At 48.4% G+C, this 26,385-nt stretch overlaps 1 protein-coding gene across 1 annotated transcript in view; it reads left to right on the forward strand.

Annotated features, from left to right (window-relative positions):
- ADAMTS16 (ADAM metallopeptidase with thrombospondin type 1 motif 16) overlaps nucleotides 1-26,385 on the forward strand; it is a 153,944-nt gene that overhangs the window by 102,528 nt on the left and 25,031 nt on the right. Inside the window, exon 18 of the mRNA XM_032469697.1 lies at nucleotides 8,557-8,683. Within this exon, the coding sequence (XP_032325588.1) occupies nucleotides 8,557-8,683 (127 nt within the window). The remainder of the gene's footprint in view (nucleotides 1-8,556; nucleotides 8,684-26,385) is intronic.

Consider the following 26,385-nt stretch of genomic DNA (forward strand, 5'->3'; position numbering starts at 1 on the left):
GACCTTAGTGGATGAGTGGGAGAATTGAAGACAAGAACTTTCCTGGCAAACACCCAGGATGAGAGTCTGGGGACCCATGTGATTTTAATCGTGGTTTTGTAAAAGGAGGGGAGAGGTTCCTGCTAACTGGACCCACGCCCCCCTGATCCTTGTAGATTATAGATTAAAGGCAACGCTTTAACTGCCCTCCGAAGCCGGCTGGAAGCCAGACCAAGTATGGCGTCCTGCTGTAATCGGTTCCGAGTGTCTCTCCGCACCAGCTACTTCTGCACATACAGGTAGACAGCCTCCATCCTCCATGCCAGCGGGTTACATCAAATGTGAATATCAGCCCGTTCCCACCAGCCCGCAGCAAAAGTCCCTGCTACTCATTCTCTCGGGTTCTTCTTCCCCAAGGAGACACCCTGCCTTCCCACACCTGATTCTCCACTGATACTCTCTACCCACTACCCACCAAACACACTTCTCACCACCAAACGTACCCTTTCTCTCGCTCAGGGTCACTCTGCCCCCCTTCACCCCAGATACGCTCAGGCCTCCTCAGTCTTAGAGTGACTCTTCTTTCATTCCCTCACTCTTCACTTTTTCTCTCTCACCTTTCATTGCCAAACTTTCCATGAGAGTAATCTTCACGTCCTGCTCTGTTCCCAGCCGGGAGCCACCTGCTGCTTATCCCACCTGCCTCACAGTTCATTTCTGAGAGCGCGTCCAGCCATGACCACCACCCTGTCACAAACCACGTCGCAGCCCTTTCTCAGTCCCCTCTTCCTGGCCTCCCCGCAGGCCTCTTCACAGTCACCCCCTCATCACTTCAGACTTTCTCTGCCCTTAATTTCCACCATCTGTCTGGCCCATTTGCCTCCTTCCATTATGAGCACATTCTTCTCCCTGGTTGTGTCTCTCAGGGTCCTTCAGTGTACCGCAAAGCCACCACCTGTGTCTCTGTGGCCTCCCCTAGAGTGCTGGTTTGCCCTCAGGCCTTTCCCCATCATCACTACTCAGGATGGTCTTTTGATAGAAATCTCCACGCTCTTCTTAGTCTCCCACCAGTGACAGCTGCTGGACACATTCACTTGGATTGCAACCCCCAGAGCAAATTCTACCATCTCAGCAACAGGCATTGTTTCCTCTTTGTTTTAAAGATCTCTCTGGTCTTTCTGGACTCAGCCTGTGTCCATTTTTCTACTTAACAAGAGTCTGTCATCATCCTTCTCTAGCTCTTTCTCTCCACCTCCAATAGTCAAGAGACTCATTTCATGTCTGTTCGCTTGAGTCTTCTAGAATATATAGATACGGATAGATCTAGACATCTCGGTATATGGTCATACACACACACACATATATATATATACACACATATGTATACACATATATATATATATACACGTATAGATAGCAGTCTCTCTCCTGCTGTCATGTTCATATTCCTTATTTTTTTATCTTGTCTAATTGTGTGGGCCAGTATTTCCAAAATGACCTTAACTAAAGTGATAATATTTTTTTTTTCTTATCCCTGACCTTTTGGGAATGTTTCTAGTGTTTACCATAACTGTGGCTTCTAGGTTTAAATAAACATGTAAATATTTATCTGCCTGTCTAGATAGACAGATGCAGATATGCACACACATAAACTCATGCAAATATACAAATATATAGATGAGAGTAGATACTCAGCAGTTGTCTATTTTATAAACATTTTTGCCAAAATCGAGGCAGAATTTGTCACATGCTGAACTGTGTTACATTTGTGGTAAACTTTATGTTTGTTCTTTAATCTATTAAAAGGGTGAAATATATTAGCCAATTTTCCAAGTACTGAACCATTCTTATGTTTCTACTAGGGATTACTATCAGTGACGTCAGGGGTTTTGCTTTCCCCATTGCTACTTGATTCTGCCTCTCTTAATTTATTTGGTATTTTTTACATTAATATTCCCAAGTACTATTGAGCTATAGTTTTTCTTTACATGCTAAAATATACGAAATTGTTTTAAATGGTGTAAACCTTTCTTTTTTGTATGCTCTATTTAAACAGGTATCTATTTTATCTACACTTGGTAGAATTTACTTGAAGCATCTAAAGCTGTTGCTTTTTCAGGAGTTTGATCTTTGATAATTTTTTTATATTATGTATGGTAATTAGGCCACTTAGGTTATTTATCTTTTTTAGGGGTAGTTTTGCTAATTAAGCAAGCCATCTTTTTCTGTGGGATTTTAAATAGAATTTTTATATATTTGAACAAAGTGCCTTGATGGAATCATTTTTATTTTTTTCTACCTGCACATATTTTCTTACTCTCATTTCTTATCTTGCATATTCATGCTGATTGTTTATTTTCTTCACTAAGTTAGTATGTCAATGACTGCTCAGCCAGGAACACAGAAACCGTCCTAGGGACCTCAAGCAGGAAGGTATTTAATATGAAGGATCATTTGCTCACAAAATGCTTGGAAAGGTTGGGGGAGGAAAGGTCAGAGAGAGACGCACGTAGCTCTCCGAGTTGCTCCAGCTGTTAAACAGGTGGAAGGTGTAGGACATTCCAGGAATCGCTGGTGAGGGTTTGAGCTAAGCTAGCACTGGAGCAGGTGATCCCCAGGACAATGTCTGGAGATGACAGCAGACCCCACATCTGCCAAAGCCAAGGGCATAGCACCGCGGCCGGAGACGTGATGCTGTGGTTCGTCCTCCCTCTGCTCCCACATCCTGTGCTCATGACTCTCACTGGGATCTACCCGACAGCCTCGAGACAGGAGATGCAGAGACTGCAGCCCCAACACCAGCCCCGTCATCCAGGGAGAGCGAGGAAGAGGGCAGTGCACTGGGGTGCAGGTTGTTATGTTTGAGGACCACCCCTCTCCCCAAAAAGATCAGCTCTTGGACTTACCATGTTCTCTTTGCTAACATGTGGACTTCTGCTCCACACTTTCATCTACATTCAAATATACTGATGTCTGTTCATTTTCTAATATACTGACTTCTGTTCCAATCTGTATAATTCCTTCTCTCTGCTTCCTTGAGCTGTCCTTTTCTCTAACATCCTAGTTAGGTATTAAGTTCATTTATTTCCATTCATATCTATCGTTATCAATATAAGTATTTAAGACCATGAAATGCCTTCTGAATCTTACTTTTAGCTACACATCACAAATTCTGTTTTATAGCATTTCCTTCATTAGTCATTTCCTAGAATGAATTTTACTGTGAACCTGATGACCACTGTCCTTTTTTATTCTCTTTCCAGTAACTGCTAAAAATTTCCAGGCAACTCTTTACATTTTCCCTGTCTTTTCCTAACCATATAATTTCTTCCTTATCTGCTCGTGATCTGTTATGTTCTCACCCAAAGACTGCACTGTCCCTCGGAGGGGACACTTGGAAATGGGTGTGGGCGTTTTGGTTGCCATGGTGAGTGGGGGTAGGTAGTGATAGGCATCTGGTGGGCAGGATCCAAGGATGCTAAAAGTCTTCCAATACGGGCAACCACGCTGCACAGCAAGTCCTATTGTGACCTAAGATGCCAGTAATTCCCACTAGGGAAAATGAAAGGTCTCCAATGGCCCCAGCTAAAAAAAGTAACTGGTGGAGTCAGAACTTGGACATGCGTTGGACAAATTCAGTGTCTTCCTTCTGACTATATTCTTTCTAGCACATTGTTAACTATGTTACTCCATGACTGACTAGCAGTAGATTCCCCTCTTATCCAAGTAAAGGCAACAATTTGGCTATGTCGCTGACACTGAGGCCAAACAAAGGTCTCCAGTAAGAAAGAAAAATAAGTACGTTAATGAGGTAAAATTCTGTTTCTATTTCAAAGCAAAACAGTGTCCTGTTTGCTTGATTAAAAGCCTATACCTTGCTCAGAACCATTAGTGATTGTTAAGGCCTGATTCCTTCTCGAGCGTAAGGACTGAATTTCATGTGTCTTCAGTTTCAAAACTGGAAACCAAACTGAAGTCGTTATTTATAGAGTCACACCTCCTGAAAAGCCAGAAGACTTTGGTTAAAGAATTTTAAAAAATGGACTTCTAAATTGTCATGTAAATGGAAAGGAAAGATTAATTCCTTCTCTATTTATGAGAACTGACCACTAACAGTTTGGGAAAAGCGTGCCCTCGCTCAGTACGTCCTCATGTAAATTGGGTTATCAGATTATCTGGCTTAATTTAAGGGAGTTCACAAGATTCTGTACAGAATAGCTATAAAATGACACATGTTTCTTTTTCTCTAACTTAATAGTCTCTTATTCCCTTTTAGCAAGTGGAAAAATAGGTTCAGAAAACACTGATTCAGATTTCATCTCTGCATTGATATATGGTGAGTCATCTGAACTATCCCCAGTCCACCCTAAGCACTATATAAAGAAGGGAATAGACTCCTACTTGGATGAATTTTTGGCTAAGCATTGGTTAACTCACCCCAGTCACCCCTCTGTATTCGTTCCAGGACCCCCCACACAGATGCCAGAATTCACAGATGCTCCAGTCCCTTATAAAAAATGGTGTGGTATTTGCATATAACCTACACACATCCCCCCATATACTTTTAATCATTTCTAGATTACTTATAATACCTAATACAGTGTAAATTCTATGTACGTAGTTGTAAATACAATGTAAATGCTACATAAATAGTTGCTGGCATGAGACAAATTCAAGTTCATTTTTTGGAAATTTCTGCAATTTTTTTCCTAATATTTTCTACCTGTGGTTGGTCGAATCAGCTGATTGAAAACCCTCAGAGGAGGAGGGTTGACTGCATCAACTTGCTGGAGCTTACTTGTTACTGAATATAATGAAATTGGCCAATGGCTGAAAAACTACTCACTAAGTGTGGGAACCAGTTAATCTACGCAAGCCGCACTCTCTGCCTCCAGGAATGTGATTTGAGACGTGACACATACTTGTCAACTGAATTTTGTCATTGGGTTCACCAGATAACATCTTGCCCAAAGTGGGATGCTTTGCAGAGGGAAAAGTGTTGCCCTTATCATTTTTCTGGGACAAACCTGGGCTAGCCTGGCATGACCAGTCTTTACTCACAGCTCTTCTGACAGCAGACGTGGGTTTTCCCACGCCAACAACCATTCTGCGATTTTCCAGCCACAGAGCACCTTACAGTTCAACTCAACCCCGGCAGTGTCTACCTAGAATTACGGTCCGACCCCCCAGGCTGAGGGCGCGGGTCCACAACACTGCCCCCACTTCTGGCACCATTTTCAAGCCTTCCATCTGGTGTGGCTGCGAATCTGCGGGTTCCAGGCTCTGACCCCTTCAGGTTCGATCGCTTGCCTCAGGGGCTAACAGACTAAGGGGGGCACTTTTGTCAGTCACCACCCCTGGTTTACTGTAAAAGACACAAGGGAGCAGCCAGATGAAGAGGGACCCGGGAGGGGTAGGGTTCCAGACCCCATGAAGTGGGGGTGTGCCATCCTCCCGGCGTGTGGATGCTTCCCCAGCCTGGAGGCTCTCTGAACCCCGTTGTTTAGGGGTTTCCATGGCGACCTCATCACACAGGCAGGGCTGATTAAGTCACTGGCCATTGGTAGTTGAACTAAATCTCCAGCCCATCTCCTCGCCCCAGAGGTCAGGGATGGGATGAAAACCGTCTCACACTCCTTCATCTTTCTGGGGACCAGCTCTGCCCACGAACTATCTAGGGACCCCTTCACCAGTCAGCTCATTAGCAGACAAAAGGCACTCCAAAGGTTCTAGGATCTGTGTGCCAAGAACCAGGGACAAAGACCAAAATTTTGTTTTTGACTGTATCACATCCTTGGAACCTGAGGTGTAAAATTCATGGCTTCCAGTCCTGCCGAGAGCAGGGGTTATCAGAGTGCGGTCCCTGGTGCCTCAGCTAGAAATGTAAGTCCTCAGGCCCCCCACCCCCCAACCCACTGAGTCAGAGGCTCCAGACGGGCCAGAATCCTGTGTTTTAACTTACGAGAGGGTTCAGATGAGCACTCGAGTCCGAGGGCCGCTGAGCACAGGAATTCGGAGGCGTGTGTGAGTCTGACTTAAAGGGATGCGAAGTCCTCTGCCAGGTGTGTTGGGAGTGGCCGTGAGGACTGTGCTCCAGGTAGAGAGGCAGCCTGTGGATGGGCCCAGGGAGTCAGAGGACCAGGGCAGAGGCCAGCAGGAGAGGGACACAGTGGGGCTGGAGGACAAGGCTAGGACATGTGGAGTTTAAAGAGAAAAGCAAGACCACAGACCCCTGGGCAGGGGGCCTGGGGGAAGCCTGCTCTGAAATGGATGTCTGTGTACTGGCTACTCATTAGACAGCTGGGTCTGTGGTTCCAGGAGGCAGCCTGGCGACACAGGGCAGGAGGCTTTGGCGGGTCAGACATCCACCCTGTACGGTCAGCGTGAGGCCCAGGAAAGCACTTCTGGGGAAACAGGCCAGGGTGAACCAGTGCAAGGCTTGGAGCGTGAGACACGGGGCACCTCCTCCAGTGCCCGTCACTACACGCTCGTACCCGTTCTGTGTGTGACGTGGTGACAGGGCACACGGCTGTCTCGGTACAGCGCGGAGGACTCTGGGACAGACTGATTTCCAGGACATGCTTCCTTTCGCGGTGAAGCTCAGCGGGAAGCATCGGTGGCCACAGTGCCTGGTGTGGCTCCCGCCCTCCGCACCTCCCCAGGAGAGCTGTGGCCACCAGGGCTCCATGGCTTTGTCTGCTGCCCGCATCCCACGCAAGTCACCGAGCCCCCTGACTTCAATTTCCCTAAGTCTGTGTATTAAAACAGGTGCTGGGGCTGTGATCTTAGCAGAGCTTTGAAATGTTTGTTTTCATTTGTGATTCTTCTGCCTCGTGGGACTGACGTTCCTTTTGACTTTCTTCTTGTGGCTGTTCAGGGGCATTCGCTCTACATGACTTAAATCTTGTTCTTTTGTAGAAATACTCACATCAAAAGTCTCAACACATTTAAGTAAATGTTCTTATGTTTCTGCAGAAGCATCCCATGGCCTTTATTAAAGGCATTTTTAACAAGCCCTTCCTGATGAGAGATCATTAAAATTGGGACAGTATAGTTGCAAATTCACATGGGAGAGCACTCAGTAAAAACTGTCTAACTGGGTTGAGATGTGATCGTGTCAAGTTGGCAGGGAGCTGAATCATTGGACAAGACCACGAGGGTCCTCTGTCACCTCCAGTGTCCCCCATCAGCGCCCATGGGGCTGGACCCCAGCAGGAATGGTCCAGGGCTCAGACGCATGGGCTCCGTGCTTGGGACCCAGGAGGACTCCTCTCCTCCTGCTGCTCAAGAAACCTGATTCTCTAGAGAAGCTAACTTTCCCCATTCACTCGCCTCATTCCTTTTGACAAAGCAAAGCCAAGTGTCAGACTTGTTTCCATGCACGTTTTAGGGACGTGTCATTTTCCTTAAGTAAAGAAGGACTTGGCTTCTTATGGAACTGAGGTTAGAGACTGTTACACCTGAAGCCACGTCTGCTGCTCTGGAACCATGTCTCGGGTCCCTTCCTTTGCGAGGAGGCCTCTGGTCACCTACCTCAGGGGGATCGGGGTGGGACCCGGTCCTTCTGAGACGTGCGGCTTGGGCTGAGGTGAGGAGGGAGACCTGGGAGGGCCATGCGGACAGTGGACCTCCATCTGTTTTCTGAGAACAGTGATAAAATCATGTTTAATCTTAATATGAATTGTGTTCATTTAAAATCAACACCGGTTTGGTTCTTTTTCTGAGCGCACCATTCAGTGGTATTACGCACGTTCACATTGGTGTGCAGCCGTCACCACCCCCATCTCTAAATCTTCTTCTTCTTCCCAGACTGAAACTCTGTGCCCACGGAGCACTAACTCCCCATCCTCCCTGCCCCAGGCCCTGGCAAGCAGCTTCCTACTTTCTGCGTCTATGGTTCTGACTATTCTAGGTGCCTCTTGTTTGGTAAATTTGATGCCCTGAACAATGGAGCACATTTAGGGACATTCAGAAAGCCTGAACAGCACTGGGAGGCAGAGGGAGGCTGGGGATCAGAGCAGCTTCCATTTCCACTGACCTCGTGGGGTGTGACGCCTAAGTCATCACGAGTTCCCAGTCTGCTGCGCCCGCAGTGGGGTTTTGCTCTGTGAAGTCTCTGGTGGTGAAGAGCTTATCACCCTGTTGCCTGTGTTTCTTTCTGTTTTATTCTTGTCCGTTTCCTGCTGTTACCTCTCGAATGGAAACACAAGTGAGTGTACTTAGTATTGTGTTTGTTCTGAGAAATGACGGGTGTTCCCAACTCTAGAAACAACAGAAAAGTAATAGACGGCTTCATCAAATCTACGCTGGCACCGAAAGCAAGACACGTGTTTAAAGATGTTAAAATGTAGGGGGAAGGTACAAGCCACCTTAGAACTGATGAAACTCACGGGTAAAAATCGCCCAGACAGCTCAGAAAAGCAGACTGTCAGTGGTCAGCCCCGTGGCTAGCACAGGGGCCTGGAAACACGGCAGGTTTTTCAAAATAGAGATTTCATTAGCCCTCTGCCTGCCTTTCCCTGGGGGGCGCGTTCCACGTTTGTGAGCCTTTGCTGAGCACCCCACTGTCTCACACAGGGCACATGACCACGCGAGGAGGCTGCTACAGAGACCTGAGATTCCCCGTGAACGCGTCCTTCTGCAGCCCCGACACCCGGCCTGCCGCGGGGGTCACGCCCTGCAAAGTGTCTGCCTGCCCCCCCAGGTGAGCGCGCCGGGTTCCTCTGAACATGGGTCAGAGCTTTGCAAGCGTAACGCCGAGTCCTCGGTGCTCCACAGCCTGGGGCGTGGGAGCGCGAACCCCGGCCAGGTAATCCGTAACCACGGAGGCCGAGAGACCCAGGGCCGCGGGCCCCGGGGGCCAGGTGCGGGGCCGGCAGCAAGCCCCCCGGGAACCCCGGTCAGCGTGGCGGAGGCTCTCGTGCAGGCGGCGCTGTGCTGTGTCCCTGCAGGCGGCACCCGGGGACGCGCTCGCTCTCAGCCTCCCGCCCCTCCGCTGTTTCCTTTTCTTTCTGAGTGACACGTGTCACAAGAACCCACTCGCGGGGCCGCCCCGGCGGCGGGGGAGCAGTGGACACGGCGCACGAGCCCGGCCGCAGAAGGCAGGTGTCACCCCGCTCACCTGTCGTCGGTCCTGCCGCCCCTGCATGTTCCTAAATGAAGCGCAGGTTCCCCGAGATGGGGATGGGGAAGGACCCCAAGAGGGGCCGTGGTCCGGCCCTGCCCTTGGCAGCCCTCAAGCCCGGGCACATCCTAGTCTCCCCGCCTCTCGCCTGCTTCGTGTCCACAGAGGGGTTGGGGGTCACCCACCGTGGTTACAGAATGGAAGTCTCACTCCAGCCAGACCCTGCAGACGGCAAGGCACTCATCACCATCCATGTGACCTCACCCGTCTTGATTCCAAAGAGCCAGGAGCGCTGGCTTTGCTGAGCCGCTCAGAAGCGCCACGCCCACTGCCTTTCCCGGAGACGGTGAAACCCAGGCGTGTGGGAGGCGCTGCCTCCCTTCGCTCTGAGCTGCGTGCGTCCCTGGATAGACATGGAGATCACGGACCAGCATCTGAGGGGCTGGGACCTTGCCCCCCAGCACTAGGAAGGGGGAGGGCCTCCCTGGAAGATCCGTCGTCCCTCAGAAGCTGGGGACCGGCCACCTTATACGGCCAGTGGCCCTGACTCAGCTGGTTTCTCGCCACACGCCCTGCAGCGTGACAGTGAGAGAGACGAGGGTCAAAACTTGCATAAGGAATCCAGTGCTTCAGGCCCCTCACCCATCACCCCCTAGGCCTTGGAGCCTGCCTGGGAATTCTTCCCGCCTGAAGGAGGCTCCTGGGGTTGATTCAGCCTCTGGCCCAGGTCTCACGTCTGTCAGAGACCCTGCAGATGGTCCAGGAGCCCCCGAGGGGTGTGCAGGGCTGCACGGACAGGAGCACGGCCACCATGGGCTCCTTCTGTGCCTGAAGCGACACACCAAATGCCCGCCCTCCAGGACGGTTCAGGAAGTGAACCCTGTGGCTGGCACAGTACCGTTTCTGAGAAAATGAGCCTCCTGTCCGAAGGAAACGAGGGGCCAGACAGGCAGGGCTCCCCCAGGCTGCTGAGTTGTTGCACCAACGTGACCTCCTCTGCCCAGTGTTCCAGGTGACACTGTGCATCGCCGTGACCTCCGATCGCATCTCCAAGGAGCCTTGCCGAGGAGGATGTCAGTGCTGCCTGCACTGAAGTTCTCTTTGCACTGAGTTCTTGCCAAGGCAGCACAGTCTAGGGCACCTCCAGGAACGCAGTTAAGCATGCTGAGAAGTAGAAAAACCTCACTAACTTAGACTAAGAGGGGTGTGTGTGTGTGTGTGTGTGTGTGACTTTTACGTGCAGGAGAAACTGAACTGAGTGGCCCCGTGTGAGAGTGAATCTGTCAGCACGTGAAAGCTCAGGCCAACCGGGAGTATTTGGTGCTCGCGTGGCACCCTGCCAGCTGGGCGTGGTGATGCCTTTTACAGTAAGCACGAGGGAACGCTCGCTCCACCCCCGGACTAAGTCACCCACCCCTGGGCTCCCCACTTTGTGATTTTAAGCATCACACAACTCGCATGTGACGTGATGGCTGGGACATCCCTGAACAGGCCTCTCTGCATCCACCAGACGTGCAGGGGTCCCCCTGGGATGCAGGAGAGGACGGGGTCAGCCCCACCGCAGGGGGAGAAAGCTGGGCGCTCCGCCTTCCTCTCCCGGGGCCGCCTCCTGGTGATGGGCCCTCAGGGAGGGCATCCAAGGGGATGCCCCGCTGCCACCTGTGCACTGTCACTCCTGATGACAGGCCACGGCTACAGTCCCATCCTGTGCAGGTATCAGAACACCACCTGCCACTGAGGTCAGTGAGGGAATCCCAGCAACCCTTACATGGCCGCGGCAAGTTGCCGTTACCCTGGACCGTTTTGCATGACTTCCATCATCATCTCTGTGTCCATTTAGATATCTTTGTTCCTGGTGCAGAATTTTCATCCTTACGATTCTGGAAAAATCCCTCTGAGGTCAGATCTTAGTTTTGCCTACTGACATATCCCAAGGGACAAACGCTGTGTCTGGCTCTCAGTAAACGCTTGTGGAATCGGGGGATGAGCCAGGGTGACACAGGCGAGGGGCGTGGCCCCGGGAAAGTGGCTTCACCTTCCGGGCCCCACCTTCCTCAGCTGTAAGATGACAAAGAGAAAACGTGTGCAGACGCGTGCCCTGAGCATGAGGCTCGTGGCCCCGCTCCCCCTGCGCAGGTGCCGCAGGTGAGCCTGGCCAGTCCTATTTGAAATGCTGCCCCGAAAAATAAGATACTGCTTAACTGACTGTCCCTTAATACACAGTCAGCCTTGCTGGTATGTTTCCACCGTCTCTCATGCAAAGGACCCGCCTGGGGCCTGCCTCCTTCAAGGGCTGCCCCAGGAGCAGCAGTGTCTGTATTACTCTTTTTGGTATTGAAGCAGAGTTGATCTACAGTGTGGCGCTGGTTTCTGGTGTACAGCACAGTGATTTGGTCACACATGTATATGTTCTTTTTCTGCGTTGTAGCTTTAGAAACTGAGGTCCCGTCGGAAGCTCAGTTGCCTGGTCATCCAGGATGGCCAGGAGGGGCCCCTCCACGTGCATTTTCTCTCTCTGGTCGTTAACAGACCCCCAACACTCACTCTTGCACGCTCCCACACTCGCACCTACGCACATTCTCTCACTCACTCGCACACGGATGCCCAGTTGGACACTCCCCATTCTTCCTCCCAGCTCACCGCCCAGCTAGTGGGATGCGAGCAGGAGTGATGCAGGTGCCTTCCATGCAGGTCCCGCAAAGGCTCTTTCTCCTGTGTCTGTCCCGTCTCCGTGGGCAACAGCAGAGCTGGCGTTAGTGGCAGCTCCAGCCACGTGGCCAGAGCACGGGAGTCCCAAGAGGGAGGCAGCAGAATCCCTGACACCTCCTGGGGCAGAGCTGCCCCACCCGCCCCCAAGTGCCTCCAGCACAGCCTTCGGTGAGAAGGGAACAGCTTCTCCCCCGTGTTTGAGCCGTGCTTCCTTGGTCTCCCTCTCCTGCCTCCAACGTGCCACCCCTGTGAGGCCTTGGTTCCCAACGCCCCCTGCTGGCCACAGCCTCTTTGTGGTTGCAGCTCATGGTCTCCTGGATCCACACTCAAGCTGTCCTTTTGTCTCACCAGGGAGGACCGTCTTTCCACCCCCTATTGTCCAGCCTGCTGAACCCCCTTGTCCAACTCTAGTTGCCCAGAAAACCCAACCTGGCAACACCTCGCTCATCCCTCTGCTCCACGTGGGGCTCAGGAGCCAACGGCTGCCAGAAATTCACAAGCCACCTGAATGCACAGCCACTGGCATCCATGGACGCCAGGACAGTGGGCGGTCCTGACACCCCTCCCTGGACATCTGGTCCTTCCCAGGACAGTGCCTTTACGTCACCTCCCGCCTCCTCCAGCTCCCTTCTTCTCCATCTCACACTCTCAGCCTGTGACCTCAGACCTCAGAGATGGGTGTCAGACAACGGGCACCTCTCCTCCCACCCACGCCACCTGCCACTCTCCCTGCTCTCTCTGCCTTCCCTCCTGCACTCGGGGCCAACACCTGCTTCCCCCAGAAGCCGCCCTAGTTACTTCCCGATGCCCCTTTCCCTTCGTGCTTAGGGATTCCTTGCAAGAAAGAGTTTTAAATGGGTGTCTGGTTTTCCTTAAGCTCTACTATAAATATATATATGTTTGTACTTTGCTAATTTTTCCTGTAAGTCCCTGTCTGGCCAGTTGTCTCTCTCACTGGGCCACCTCCACCTCCATACAGTTTGTCTCTTGGTTGTCAGGGACCCAGAGCCAATGAGGTCTCCGGGTTCTTCTCTGTCCTATACGCTGCACTTACTCAGGTAGGAAGCTGTCAACAGCTTTGTGTGCTGAGAGCAAAGGTACCACTCAGGCAAAAAGATGAGTCTAGTGGACGTTGGCACTGATGTGGGAACAGCTGGGAGAAAATGCAGTCGCGGGGCTCCATGTCACCCTACAAAGTCCGGAGGCCCCCATCTTACCCAATTCTTGGATTTATGCATCTAATATTTTTGAATATTTGCATTTCTCTGAAAGAGGAAACTTTGGGAGACAATAAAAAGCCTGGCGGTAAAGCTAATGCCCTGCGTCCCTGCCGGGAGACTCCTGAGGAGGACGAGGGTGGGGCCTGCCCGTTGGTTCACAGTTCCCGCCCCTCACCCCCCACGACCCCACCCCCACCCCCCACCCCTCCCCAGCGAGCACAGGGGCCTCCAGGTGGAAGGAGATATCACAGCTCCCAACCCACAACTCTTCTGCATCAGACCCCTTTCCTGGCGCGGACTTGGTCCTCCTGGCTTGTGCCAAGGGGCCAGAGCAGCATGGCGCGTGCACCAGCTCGCACCCTGGTCAAAGCTGTGGATGGGGCTGCCACCTACCTGGGTTCAAATCCCCGCAGTAGCCAGGCCCGCCTGGCAGGTAATCCGCGCAAGGTAGGGTGAAGATTTGCTGAGGGAATCCAGGGAGAAGCCCTCCGCGCAGTACACGTGCTTTTAATTTCGGCTATAAAAGGAGAAACAGGTCACGTAGTCATTGATTCAGTCTGTGAAGCAAACTATCAATGACAGACACAAGGATGAACCGATATTATATGCATCCATCCTCATGGGTTGTCCTTTTATTTATTTATGTGTTCATTTAAGTGAAGTGTAGTCGATTTACAATGTTGTGAGAATTTCTGGTGTACAGCATAGTGATGCACTTATGCATATATATACACATTCCTTTTCATATTCTTTGTCACTATAGGCATGACAAGGTATTGAGTATACTTCCCTGTGCTCTACAGGAGGACCTTGGTATCTATTTCATATATAGTAGTATGCAACTACAAATCCTGAACTCCCAATTTATCCCTCCCCACTCTTTTCCCCACTGGCAACCATAAGTTTGTCTTCTATGTCTGTCTCTGTTTTGTAAATAAGTTCATTAGTGTCATCTTTTGTATTTTTTTAGATTCCACATATGAGTGACATCATATGATATTTCTCTTTCTCTTTCTGGCTTACTTCCCTTAGTATTGATGATTTCCAGCTCCATCCATGTTGCTGCAAACAATGTTATTTTCTTCTTTTTTATGGCTGAGTAGTATTCCATTATATAAATACACCATAACTTCTTTATCCAGTCATCTGTGGATGCACGCTTAGATTGCTTCCATGTCTTGGCTGTTGTAAATAGTGCTGCTGTGAATACTGGAGTGCATGTCTTTTTATTTCAACAATTGACTTGGGAAAATACGTCTTAATTTAAAAAGCTGAAAGGTAATATACATTTCTCTCTTGCCCAGAATACTGACAGATTTTTTTGTTCTTGATTAAGTGGGCAGCAGACCCACATTTTATTTTTCCAACAAGGAAAGTGCTTGTCTTTCTTACTAACTGTGTCTCTTGCGGGGCGTTGGTCAGAGGCCCTCTCCAGCCCGGTGTCCACGCCTTCTCTCTGGCCTCACAAGCGGCAGCAGCTGCACTTCGGAGCTGCAACACTCAGCCTCCCTGCTCACCCCCAACCCCAGTTTTTGGCTGAGTCCAGGGCAGGGAGGATACAGCAGAGTTCACTGTGGTGTTTCATGTTCGACGTGAAGGAAGCTCCCCAAAGGATTGGAGAGCAGAGTCTTTAAAACACCTTAATCCACGGGCCTTCTTGTTTTTGACTTCTATGAACGACAAAACTGCTCTGCTGGTTGGAAGCCCTCATACCCTCTGTCCTCGTCCATCCACATCCACGTGAGCGCACGGCCACGTCTAAGGCTCACACAGCCTCGGGGATGGGATCCCCAGGCCTTAAATCTCCGCGGGGGCGGAGAGCTGGGAGTCCAGGAGCCTCCTCGCTGGAGGAAGATGATCTCAAAACATCAGCGAGGCCCCGGTCAGCGGAGCATCACGGCTGAGTAGCGGAGCGTCGGCGCCCCCGGGGCTCCCCGGGGACCGCGCGCAGCCTCCAGCGTCCTGCGCGCCTGGAAGGCGGCTCCCCGGGCCGCGCCCGGATGGCCGCGCGCCGCTCTCCGCCGCGCAGTTGACCCAGGCGCGGGCGTTTTCATCGCTGGCTTTTGAATCCTGAGCTATAAAACACACATTTTTATTTCCTCGGTGTTCCTCAGCTAATCTAAACCGAGTGGCTCTTCCTGTCACCTGTCTGGTTTTCGAAGCACAAACACTAATCGTACTTTCCCCTGGACAGCGAGCTGAAGACAGCACCAGAGGAGACACTTTCCAGATGGTAAATGGATGCCTTTCCTCTCTCTTCAGCATTCTTCTCGGAATGCAGAGTAAGAGCGCCGGTAAAGCGTACTGTCGTCAGATGCCCTCTCCTCTCTACAGACGGAGGCCCCTCTCTATTCCTCTCCGCCCGGTACTCTGATGGTCCCACTGTTTCTGCCCACACTTCACTGACTCCCTGCAAACCCATCAGTAGAACTGTTTCTTTTACAAGGGAGATATGGAGGCGGGCCGCTGCATCCATTTGGTTGCACACTGTAGATGTAAGAGATGAGACACAGCAGGGTAGCTTCACTGCCAGCGCCCTCCTTAGAGCAGCCCTGCCCTGCGACAGAAAAGGGGCAGTAACTTTTTTGTCTCAGCTCTCTTAGATATAAGCCCAGACAGTATTCACTGCCCAGGAGTGTTTGGGTTACCGAGGGAATGAAAAGGACCCTTGTCACTGAGGTGGTCTGTATATGTGACAGGGTTTAACTCTCAGGATGCTTCAGAAGTGAGCATCTCAGTTCATTTAGTTGCCACAGTCACTGGGGATAAACTAGGTGTAGAACTGGCTGCTGGGGCGTGTGACCTGCCCCAGTCACCCAGGGCCTTGGGCTCAGAAGAGTCCCCCCAGGGTTTAATTCTCTGCTGCCACCAACTTGAAATGCCTAATGATCTGTCACCTTGCACTGGATTCCACAAATGACACGGTCAGTCCTGCCCAGCAGCCCCACTTCTGTTTCAACATTGCTTTCTGGAGTCTTTGGGAATTGTACTAGAATGTTTCTTTTTTTGGTAAATCAGGTATGCATCGCTCTTGTGTTTGGAATGCAATGACTTCAAATCGTGGATTTCTCTGGCGACAGCACAGTGGCAGGTGTGAAGGTTAAAGGACACTTGGCACAGTTACCTTTCCTTACTTTCTTTTCACTTAACGGGATGGGCGCCGTTTTTGCTGAACTCAAGAACAATTGCACGTGAATGGAGCAATGGTGAGGAGCGCTTAACAGGATCTGTTAGGATGTGTCCCCTGGGCTCCGCAGCCTCCTGTCCTGTTTTTCTGGGAGTGTGCCTGGCTGTATCAGGGCAACTGGCACTACAGCTCAAGCCCCCAGATGCCACCTCCCCGAGGGGGACCCTAATCTTCTTTAGATGCCTTGTCCTCGCCCCATTGCTCCCCTACTGAAAAGGCATCTAACCTTCTCCATTTCATCAGGGAAACCCGAAGTATTATAGCATCTATAACTGATACTTTTTGGAGAAACGTTCAGCTAAAGTGTAGAGTTGCCAGCTCAGGTGGGAGTGTCCTGAACTGAGACTGTGTCATCACCTGTGACTACACAGGGGTGGCAACATCTCAGTATAAAAGATGGCATCTTAATGTGTCTCCCCCAGGAAGGACACCACGTAACACCAACACAATGACTAAAACGCATCCAGCCTGGCACAGACGTCTGTTCCAGGATATCCCTGATGAAAATCAAGTTTGCAAATGTGGACAGCTTGGTCCTAAGCAAGACTGAGTTGACTTTTCCTCGGTCACTGATATATTAACATAGAAACCATTGCAGAAGCAGTGGAGATATAAACATTAGCTTTTTAGATCTGGATTTACCATTTCACATTGAAAAATCTGCCTTACATAGTTCTATAAAACATTTGTTATTGTTTCTTTTGCCTGTTTGTTTGTTTTGTTTTGGTGCGTACATGTGTGTGTGCATTTTGTTGTTTTATCTGTATGCATGTGTCCATGTGAGCAAAGGCAGAAAGGCACCTTGGGAGTACTTCTGTATTTTGGGGAACTAACCTGGTGCTCATGGTTAAATAATATCTAAGTTTTTCATAATATTTTCACTATTCTGGTCTTTAGTCCTCAATATGATTGACTCTAAAATTCACCGAGTCTAATAATGCACCCTGTGGCATGTATTTCAAATATTTTGGAATAAAAATGAAAAGCAAATAGATGATAATTAGAAAGAATAAACAGATGAGAATTAGATTGAAAGAAAGAAAGAGAGAGAGGGAGGGAGGAGGGAAAGAATGGGGTTTACTGCAATCTGTGTCTGTGTCTGCATATTCACTGCAAGGATACTAATCGGTGCTTCTGGAAATACTTGTTGAAGCTTCACTCGGAATCACGTCTTTTTTGGGGAGAGAATAAAATATGTTGTTTTTAGGTAAGATTAGGCACCACTGTTTTACTTTCTGATCTGTGAACTATTTAAAATGACTGTGGTTTTGCGTTTCTAAATTTAATCTGGTTTCACGGAAATTTTTGTTGTTGTTATTTCAGATGTTATTACATTGAGATCAAAGAAAGAGTTAAAGTTATATCATTTTTAGCCTTTTCAAGACTTCCTTTATGCCTTATAGTTGGAGTTTTTATAAATATTTTCCGTGGGAATGAAGAAATGTGCGTTTTGTGTTGTATTCGGGTTATTTATATGACAGAGCAAACTCCTTATTTATGCAGACATGTGCTGACTTTTGTCTGTCTTGCTTATCTGTTTCTGAGAGAAATACTTTTAAATCTTAAATTATAGTTATTTATTTTTCAATTTCTCTGTTAATTTTATCTTATAATTTATGTTAAAATTCCACTTTTCGTGGTAAGGTAGGGTGATGGTTTCTGCGTAAGTTGCTCTTTATGATGAAATAGTGACCATCCTTCCCCGACATTGCTTTTCAACAGATGATCTCTTTTTTTTCAGAAATGCACATTGCAGCACTGGCTTTCACTTGATTATTTTTGGCCTGCCTGACATTTCTTCATTCTCTTTATTTTTAAATGTCTATATTATTTAAGTTTCTCTGTACCTTGAATAAATAATTTTCTGTTGCATTTCAACTCCATCAGATCAAGACTGTCTTTTGCACACAACCGTAGCCCATCGGTGTGCGGGTGATTGCTCTGCAACTGGATTTAGGTCTCGCAGCCTATTCTGTATCCCATTCACCAGGCCCGCCTGTGCATCTGATTGCTCCATGGCTCTAGCCTCTTCTGATGACCTGGAGAATTCTCTTTATGCTCTTTTATTGCCACTGTTGCAGGAAATAATATATTCTCGTTTTTTTTTTTTACTCCACTGCTTTTTGATATAAATAAATAAAACAGACCACCGTATAAATTAGTATAACTTTAAAAACATCCAAGATTCCTTACCCATGATTATCATAAAACTCTCAGAAATAAGTAATTTATATAAAAAGCTAAGTGAACTGTGGCAGGGCTGAAACTAGAGTAAGTCTCCTTACAGATAAATTACACACAACTGCTAGAGCTCTCTGCGTGCGTTCTTTGAGGGAGGTGAGAAATCGCTGGAAAAGGAGCCAGACAGCAGACAGAAGACACCCACAGAAGGCGGGCGGTGGGGGGTTCTGAGCCTGCACCACCTGGGAAGCTGAGACCGGTCACATCCTGCCCCTCCAGCTTTGATAAAAGTTGGGGAGGTTTTGAGCATCAGCACCATGTGACCGTTTCTGGTAGGCTCTGGGAACAAAGGTACAGATGGAGAGAGAGAGAGAAGGGGTGATAAACAAAACCCCGAGCACAGGCACATCCCCCAGGGGTCTCACCATGAAGGAAAGCCGAGGGGCAGAAACCCAACCGTAAGTGGCCATGAAGCCCAGGGAGGGTCAGCTGCTGCTTCTCTCTTTCCACGTGGGAGCAGGTGCAGTGGGCAGTGGGCCTTTGGGAATGACCAGAATGGGGGTAGAGAGAGCAGATGTGGTGGCAGCTGTGAGGGTGGGCTCTAGGTGGGAGCAGGGATGGCCCAGGAGGGCTGGTGGCTGGACACTGAGCCAGGTCCTTCCTCATCCTTTTTGTTTTCCCAGTGAAAGAATCTGAGCCAAGGCCTCTGTTACCCAACTCAGGTCTGGCTGTTCACCACTTGAAAGCCAATATTTGAGAGGCAAGTGTTGGTAAGAAAGGAAAAGTTGCTTTAGTCAGGAGGCCAACAACCTGGGGAGAAGAACCAACTCATGTCCCAAAGAACCAACTCCCAGGTGCAGATCAGGGGGCAGGAGTTTTTTTGTTTTGTTTTAGTAGTAAAAGGATTAATTTTATTTTTTTAATTGAAGTGTAGTTGATTTACAGTGTTAGTTTCAGGTGTACAGCAAAGCAATTTAGTTATACACATATATATGGATGTGTTTTTTTCAGATTCTTTTCCATTGTATGTTATTACGAGAAACTGAATATAGCGCCTTGTGCTATGCAGCAGGTCCTTGTTGGTCATCTACTTTACGTATAGCGACGTGTGTCTATTAATAGGGTGCAAGAGCTTGTAAGGGGGGCTCCAGGGGGGCACAGGCAGAGGGAGGGGCTACGTGCAGAACAGCACAGTCAGCTCCAACAGTCATCTTGAAATTGGTCATGCATCACCTCAATTGTTTTAAGTACATTAATCTTGAGTTCCAGGGTCAGTTTTTCCCCATTTCCTTGAGGCCAGTTCTCAGAATTGTGCAAGACAGAGCAGCTTATGTCATGGCTACTGTCTGGTCATGCAGTTAACTTCTTCCACCTGGTGGGGGCTTCAGTATCTGCAAAACAGCTCAAAAAACATGGTTCAGGACATTATCTGTCGCCCCTGAGGAGGAACTAAAGGTCCTTGACTTGGTTCAATGGCCAGACTATGATTCTTTTGTCTTGTTTGACTGTTTTTCTTTGCTTTTGCATTTTCTCACTGCTCTGATTAAATTTATTCTTTGGCTAAAGGTTTTCCTCAAACAAGAGGCAGGTGGAGGACCTGGGAAGGCTCCATCAGATCCTGCTCCGTTACACCACCTGGGAGCGAAAGAGGGCAACTGCAGCCTTGAAGGGAAGGAGGAAGCGAGGTGGGCAGTGCCCTGAGCAGCCCCCTGAGTGGAGAGCTTGGGCCTGCAGGTCCTAAACTGAGCCAGATCGCCCAGGTCATGGGTACAGACTTGGTGGGCAGAGTTGGCTTAACCAGTTGGTGGAACCAGAATTAGGATAAAAGAAAAAAAAAGGTTATAATTCATTTCATTTCAGTGATTCACCAATAAAAATATGTCACTATGTCCATCTAAATGCCACCTGGGGGTTCAGAGGGTCCACTTTTTGTCTGAGATGCATTTTGTCAAAGCACATGACTGGCATTTTTAAGGTATTGGTTGGGGCTCAATTAATGACGCGAGGGAAACAGGCTGAGTCAGTCCTGGACAGAGGGCACCATGCTGCTCTTCTCCGGGGTGACTTCGGTTTTGCTTCCATCTGACAAGGGCTTGGCTTCCATCCAGCGTTTAAAGATGTGCATTTTTTCCCCAGCCTGGACACCAATGTGAGCAAACCAGCACTTGGTTTGTGGCTCAGTCCAGGAGCAGGGGTGCTCGCTGCCCAGGGAGGCCCGCACACGGGCATCCTGAGAGCCTCTGGGGTCTGTCTGACACCCCACCTTTCTAGAAGCATCAAGGAGCACTGGCTCTGCCCCACAGGAAGTCTCCTAAGCCCGCTGCTGTGCCGAACAGCTTTGGGTAAACGCTCCTAGGAGTGCTGATGAGGGAGCACGTGTCTGCATTGTGAGGAGCTATGTCTCAGGGAACATGGCTTCAGAAACCAGAGAACCGGGCAATTCGTTCAGTGGACTGAAACCATTGCCATTTGTCTTTGCAGGCCAGGTTTGTTTGTTTGTTTTTCAGGTTGTATTTTCCAGAAGGCAAGACCACAGGGACAGGAAGAGGGTGGCTCTTGGAATACTGGACTGAATATTGGCCACGTATTTCTGAGCCATCTGTCAGTTCATAATTGGTCACTGAAAACTTTTCCTTAGCTACCACCTTGACAGAGATGTGGATTTGCAAATATCTCTCCTCCGCAGCCCCAGGAGTGATGTGTCCACATCTGGGGCTTGTCTGCAGCCTCCCCAGCGGGGCAGCCGTGGGCTCACGCTGCCAAGGGTCTTTCTGGATTAGCCCTTGCCAGAGCCAGGTTCATGGTGTCAAGTATTCTGAGCATCAGTCCTGGAAAACTCATGTGTTCGTCCAGTGGTACCGCTCAAGAAATCAAACTATGCAACTTAAATGCAGACAGTAAGGGTCAAAGAAGAAGGAAAAAACACTTCGCACTGTTAACAATTTCATCTACTCGAAATATCATACTATCCTCCTCAACATAGTTGAAGAATGTACTCTCCCTATTTCGGTTCACCTAGAAATCATCTCATCTTATTTAACAATAGCCAGTGACTTGCATTCTTGAGTGTGGTATTTATAAACAATGTTTAGATTTAATGAGAAGATTCATGAATTCTACCACTTGTATGTTTTGGGTGGGTCCCACCTGTAATTCATGCCCTCAGTCGGAATTTATGCTCACAAATCATGCATATTCTTTTCATGCTGGAAAAAAAAGGCTACAGGTGTCTAGCTTGGCTCCTGCTACTTGACGTGAAATGACACTGTAATAAACTAGATTTTAAAAAGGAAGATGCTTTAAGCTAGCTTTTAAAAAGACAGACACTGCATCTGTCTCCATAGCAACTAGTGCCAAGGGTGGGCTTCTGGCTTATGGAAGGGTTCTGTCACAGGGTTCTTTAAGGTTTGAGGCCAAACTCACAAGGCAGTACCGTGTGGCAGACTGTGAAACGGCACATTCCTGCTCCCTGAGAAACTGCCTGAGTCATTTTGGAAGGAAAAGGTATTTTTTCTCCTACCGTAATCTCTCTCCTTTCTGCCTGCCTCCTCATCCCACCCCACCCCCACCACCGTAAAAAATTTTTCATTAAACTAAAAACAAAAAATTACTGACCTTACAGGACTAGGAAAATTGAGCAAATCTGTACAGTGAACTCACGGAATCTAGAAAGAGCTTCAGCCTAAGAGGGAAACCAAACTCATTGACTTTAGAATTTGACACAGGAATTTAATCGTTTACTTAGCAAGTCACATTGGAATTTGCTTAAGAATTCAGATCAATTTTGATTGACTTGTGACATGCTGTCATTCCAAAGCCAGCTATAAGCCATGGTTTTGCCAAACATATTCATATTCAAGTTGTCGAGGCCTTATAATATTATTAAGTTCTAGAAGGAAAACTAGATTTATGCATTAATTTTCTCATGGGGCTGTGAGATATTTTTTTGACCAGTATGAATATCATTACTGCATCTTAGATTTTTCTCAACCCTTTTTAGGCAGTGTTTCTGCTTAAGCAGTCCTTGTTTTGTTTATAAAGTTTCCAGTAAATATTATGTATGTTTCATTGCATTTTTTAAAGGCACACATAAATTTTTAAACAATATTCCCAGAACCAAAGAGATCCTTAAATTAATTTGTTTCAGTAAGTCACATTTTCAATTAAAATACTGCTTTCAAGACAAGACCTCATTTCAACCAAGAAGTGATGTTGCAGGGTCAGAAAGGACCACGTGATAGCAGAAACAATTTTTATGTTCAGCTTCATTTCTTTTCCTACCGGTTCCATATAAGTTCAGGGCAAAAGACCCAAAAGAGAGAGCAAATTCTCAGTATGCTTCTGACTGCGGTCACCAGGAATGTAATTGTCATAAAGGAAAGGCCACAGACTCCTAGAATGTTTAGATTTGTCTGGATCCAAGGCAAGGCAAGAATCCACACAACTACCCTCTTTTGCCGCCAGCTGCCACGTTATCACAGTCTTATTTTACTTCTATGTCAAAAAAAAATTCCACCACTAAGGGATTTTTAATTGTTTTGATGCATTTATTACATGTATTAATAAAAAAGAGGACTGAGAGAATAATTCACTTAAATCCTCAAAATCAACATTTAAATTAAACCTAGGTTTTTGCTTCTTACATCTATTATTTTAATCAGTTTTATTCTATTGAGTAACTACATGCAGACGGTTTAAAAAGTCGTACTGAGCGTTAAGCTCACTGAGAGAAGTCACACTCCCTGCCCCGCCCCCAGCCCTCGCCAGTCCCAGTGACCTGGGGTAACCAATTCAGTTATGCTGGTTCTCTCTTCTGGAACCTATTGCAGTGTTTCTAAATCGTATGTGTAATTGCCATTTTCCTGCTTGTTGGTTTTGGAGATCATCCTTTTATCCATCACAGGGGAGGCTGTGGCTGTTCTGCCTCACTTTGTATGGCCCTCCCGTCACTAAGCTCTCTCCTAGTGCCAACTTCCTTTGCCTCCATCCTTCCAGTAAGATGACATCCCATTAGTATTCCTCATTTACGTCATTGTTGATTATTCTTTGCTGGCTGAGTAGAATTCCCTGATTTTGTGTCCTTTTTGTATATAACATTTTATTTTTCTAAAAGGTAACAATTGCCTGAATTGCCTGTTTAGGTTTTTTTTTTTTTTTTTAACATAAACCCCTACAAGATTCATGTTCATGGGTTTATTATTTAACCACTGGAAGCTGAGAGCCGGCTCTGCTCCAGGCACTTGGGACGCATTAACGGCAGACAGACAGAAGTCCGTGTCTTGAGTTGCACAGGGAGAGACACAGTCTACAGTTAAACAGAGGGTATGTTTTAAACTATGGCGTATTTAGAAGATGATAAGAGGCATGGATAAAAAGGAAGAAAAAAGAACAAGGCAGAGGCGGTCGGAGCTGTAGGGGCAGGGGTGTAGGGTGACCGGCAGGCTTCACTGAGCGGATGGGGGCTGGACAGGAGGTGGAGGAGGGGAGGTGTCACACGCCTGTCACGGTGCTTTGCACACCGTTAAATACACCAGAGACCTCAGTTCCTTTCCCCTGGGGACCTCATCCCAGTGCCACTGTCCCTGCTCCGACCTGGGCAGATCATCCCGGGACTCCCTTCTCTAGGATGTGGGAAACCCGGGGTCCCCGGGGCCTGGCCGGGTCTGTCTCGGCGGACCCCGCCGTCCCGGGGAACAGCCTCTTCCACTGTCTGAGAAAGTGTCGGGGGAGCTGAGCCGTCTGAGGCCTCAGGGATGCCAGCGAGTCTGAGAACAGGATGCAGGGGTGGGAGTCACTGTCCCTCGGACCTTGGTGAGCGTGACATCATGGTCTGCCTCGTGCTGCAGCCGCTCAGCTGTCTGCTGCTAATCCGGCTCCAGTCCTTTTCTTGGGATCTGGTTTTCTGCTGCTGGTGGTTTGGTTCGGTTTGGTTTTTTTCCTCTCCCTTGCTGGGAGCTGGAGGGTCTTTTATTTATTCCTGAGTTTCTAATCTGCTTTAATGTCGTCATATCTTCATTGTTTGCTGAGTCCATCGTGGGCCCTTTCAATTTAGGGAAAAAGAGTATTTTAATAACTTCCCCTTTCATTCTTTATGACTTTGCCTTCTGAAATCTCAGTACCTTAGGCTCATGTTTCAATGCTCCTATGTTTTCTTTTCAAATGTCCATCTCTTTATCTTTTTGTTCTAGGAGATTTTTACGTTTTATCTTTCAGGTTTTCTGCTGTCTTCATTTTCTAATATCTGACAAATACTTTTTTTTTTTTTTGGTCTTTGATCTTCCCCCCTCTCTTTTAAGACATCCTGCTCCTCTCTGTTCCTTTTGGAAAATCCTGTTGTTGCTCTTCCTTCATTTCTGTCTTGTTTCTCCTTCTCTTTGTTTCTCTCCCTCCTCTTACCCACGATTCTCTTCCCTCCACACTCCTCCCCCTCTTAGCTGGACGGTGGGTGTTTCTCCTTGTCTCTCACACGGATGGCCTCCTCCACACCCAGGAGCCCTTCTCTGTCCAGGCGAACTGAGACTGGGGCCTCAGGATGCACATTAGACATCCTCTGGGCTGAGACAGGATTCTTCACCTGCTCTGCCACCTCCCCAGATTTTCTCCCAGGAGTCTCTCTTTCTCCAAAGAAGGGTGCTGCCGTCAGGTGTGTGTGTGTGTGTTAGGGGGTGGGCCAGCATGTGTGCCCAGCGCAGCAGGGAAGGTGGCTGGGGCTGGGGTCTCCGAGCTTCCCATTCCGACACCTCTCCCAGTTCTCTAGAGTCCGTCTCTCCAGTGGGAATCCTCTTCCTTGGCTTCCTTTAGAACTGGGGGAGGCAATCGAGATAAACACACACACTCAGACCACCATGTTTCACTAAGGGTGTCTCTTATTGTTGCTTAAAGTCACAACTAAGGAGTCATAAGATACTGAAAATGCACACTGCGCAGTTAGCAGAAGTAAACTGAAGCGAGGCAATTGAAATATGGAGAAAAATTATTAGAAATTTTTACACAAGTCTATGGTTAACTGTATTTTGTATTGAAAAGAAAAGGAAGTAAGTTACTCCCTAGAGTGATCAACTCATTCTAAATAACCCAGGATTGTCCTGGTTTTAAAACTAAAACTCTCATGTCTAGGGAACTCCCTCAATTCCAAGCCAGCCAGAGCGATGGGTCACCACACCCTCTCTCTCCATGAGAAATTGACTCATGGTGGAAGATGCCCACCTAGTACTTCTCGTGCAGCCAGTGATGGTCACCACTGGTTACTTTGGAAAGAGAAGCAGAAACACCCAGAGCATCCAGGTGCAATGTCAGTGCGGGGATGGCAGCGATTAGGGGCTTACGTGGAGCCAATGAAGCCTTAAGACTCCCCTCATTTCAAGTTTCCAGTTCTGATGTCACTTTTCTTACAAGGGTTTTCCTAAATTACAGTAGCTTCAGGCCCCACAAAACCTGGATTCCCCCCAGTGATGGTGATGATGATAATGATAAAATCATAGTACCTGGCATTAATTGAATGCAGGACGAAATGAGGGAGTAACTCCTTCAGGTGTCACAGTAGCCCCGGTGAGTGGACACCATCACGCTCCCCAGGGTGCAGATGTGGAGACTGGGGCAGGTGGGCATCGGAGGGGTACAGCAAGAAAGATCTCAAGGGGATGCTTAAGCCAGCCAGACAGTTGTGAAAGTGCTGTGTGAGTGAATCAATGGGAAATTATATTTCACAACTCCTTCCCTTCGCTGCATTGGTGTGTGTGTGTGTGTGTGTGTGTGTGTGTGTGTGTGTGTAACATAGAAGACGGGACTCCCACAGTGTGCCCGGAAGCGGTCCGGTTTATCCACTCCATCCAGTTCCTCTTGTCCCACAAGAAATAACAGTGCTCTTTTACCCTCGAAAAGCATCCTGTGGTTCTGGATGATAAATTATTTGATTGTTCAACACATAGCCCTCACTCTCTGGATAATCATTCATGGAAATTTGTCTTAGGATCTTAGACACACTT

The sequence above is a fragment of the Camelus ferus genome, chromosome 3 (assembly GCF_009834535.1).
Source record: "Camelus ferus isolate YT-003-E chromosome 3, BCGSAC_Cfer_1.0, whole genome shotgun sequence".
In the NCBI taxonomy this organism is placed as follows: Eukaryota; Metazoa; Chordata; class Mammalia; order Artiodactyla; family Camelidae; genus Camelus; species Camelus ferus.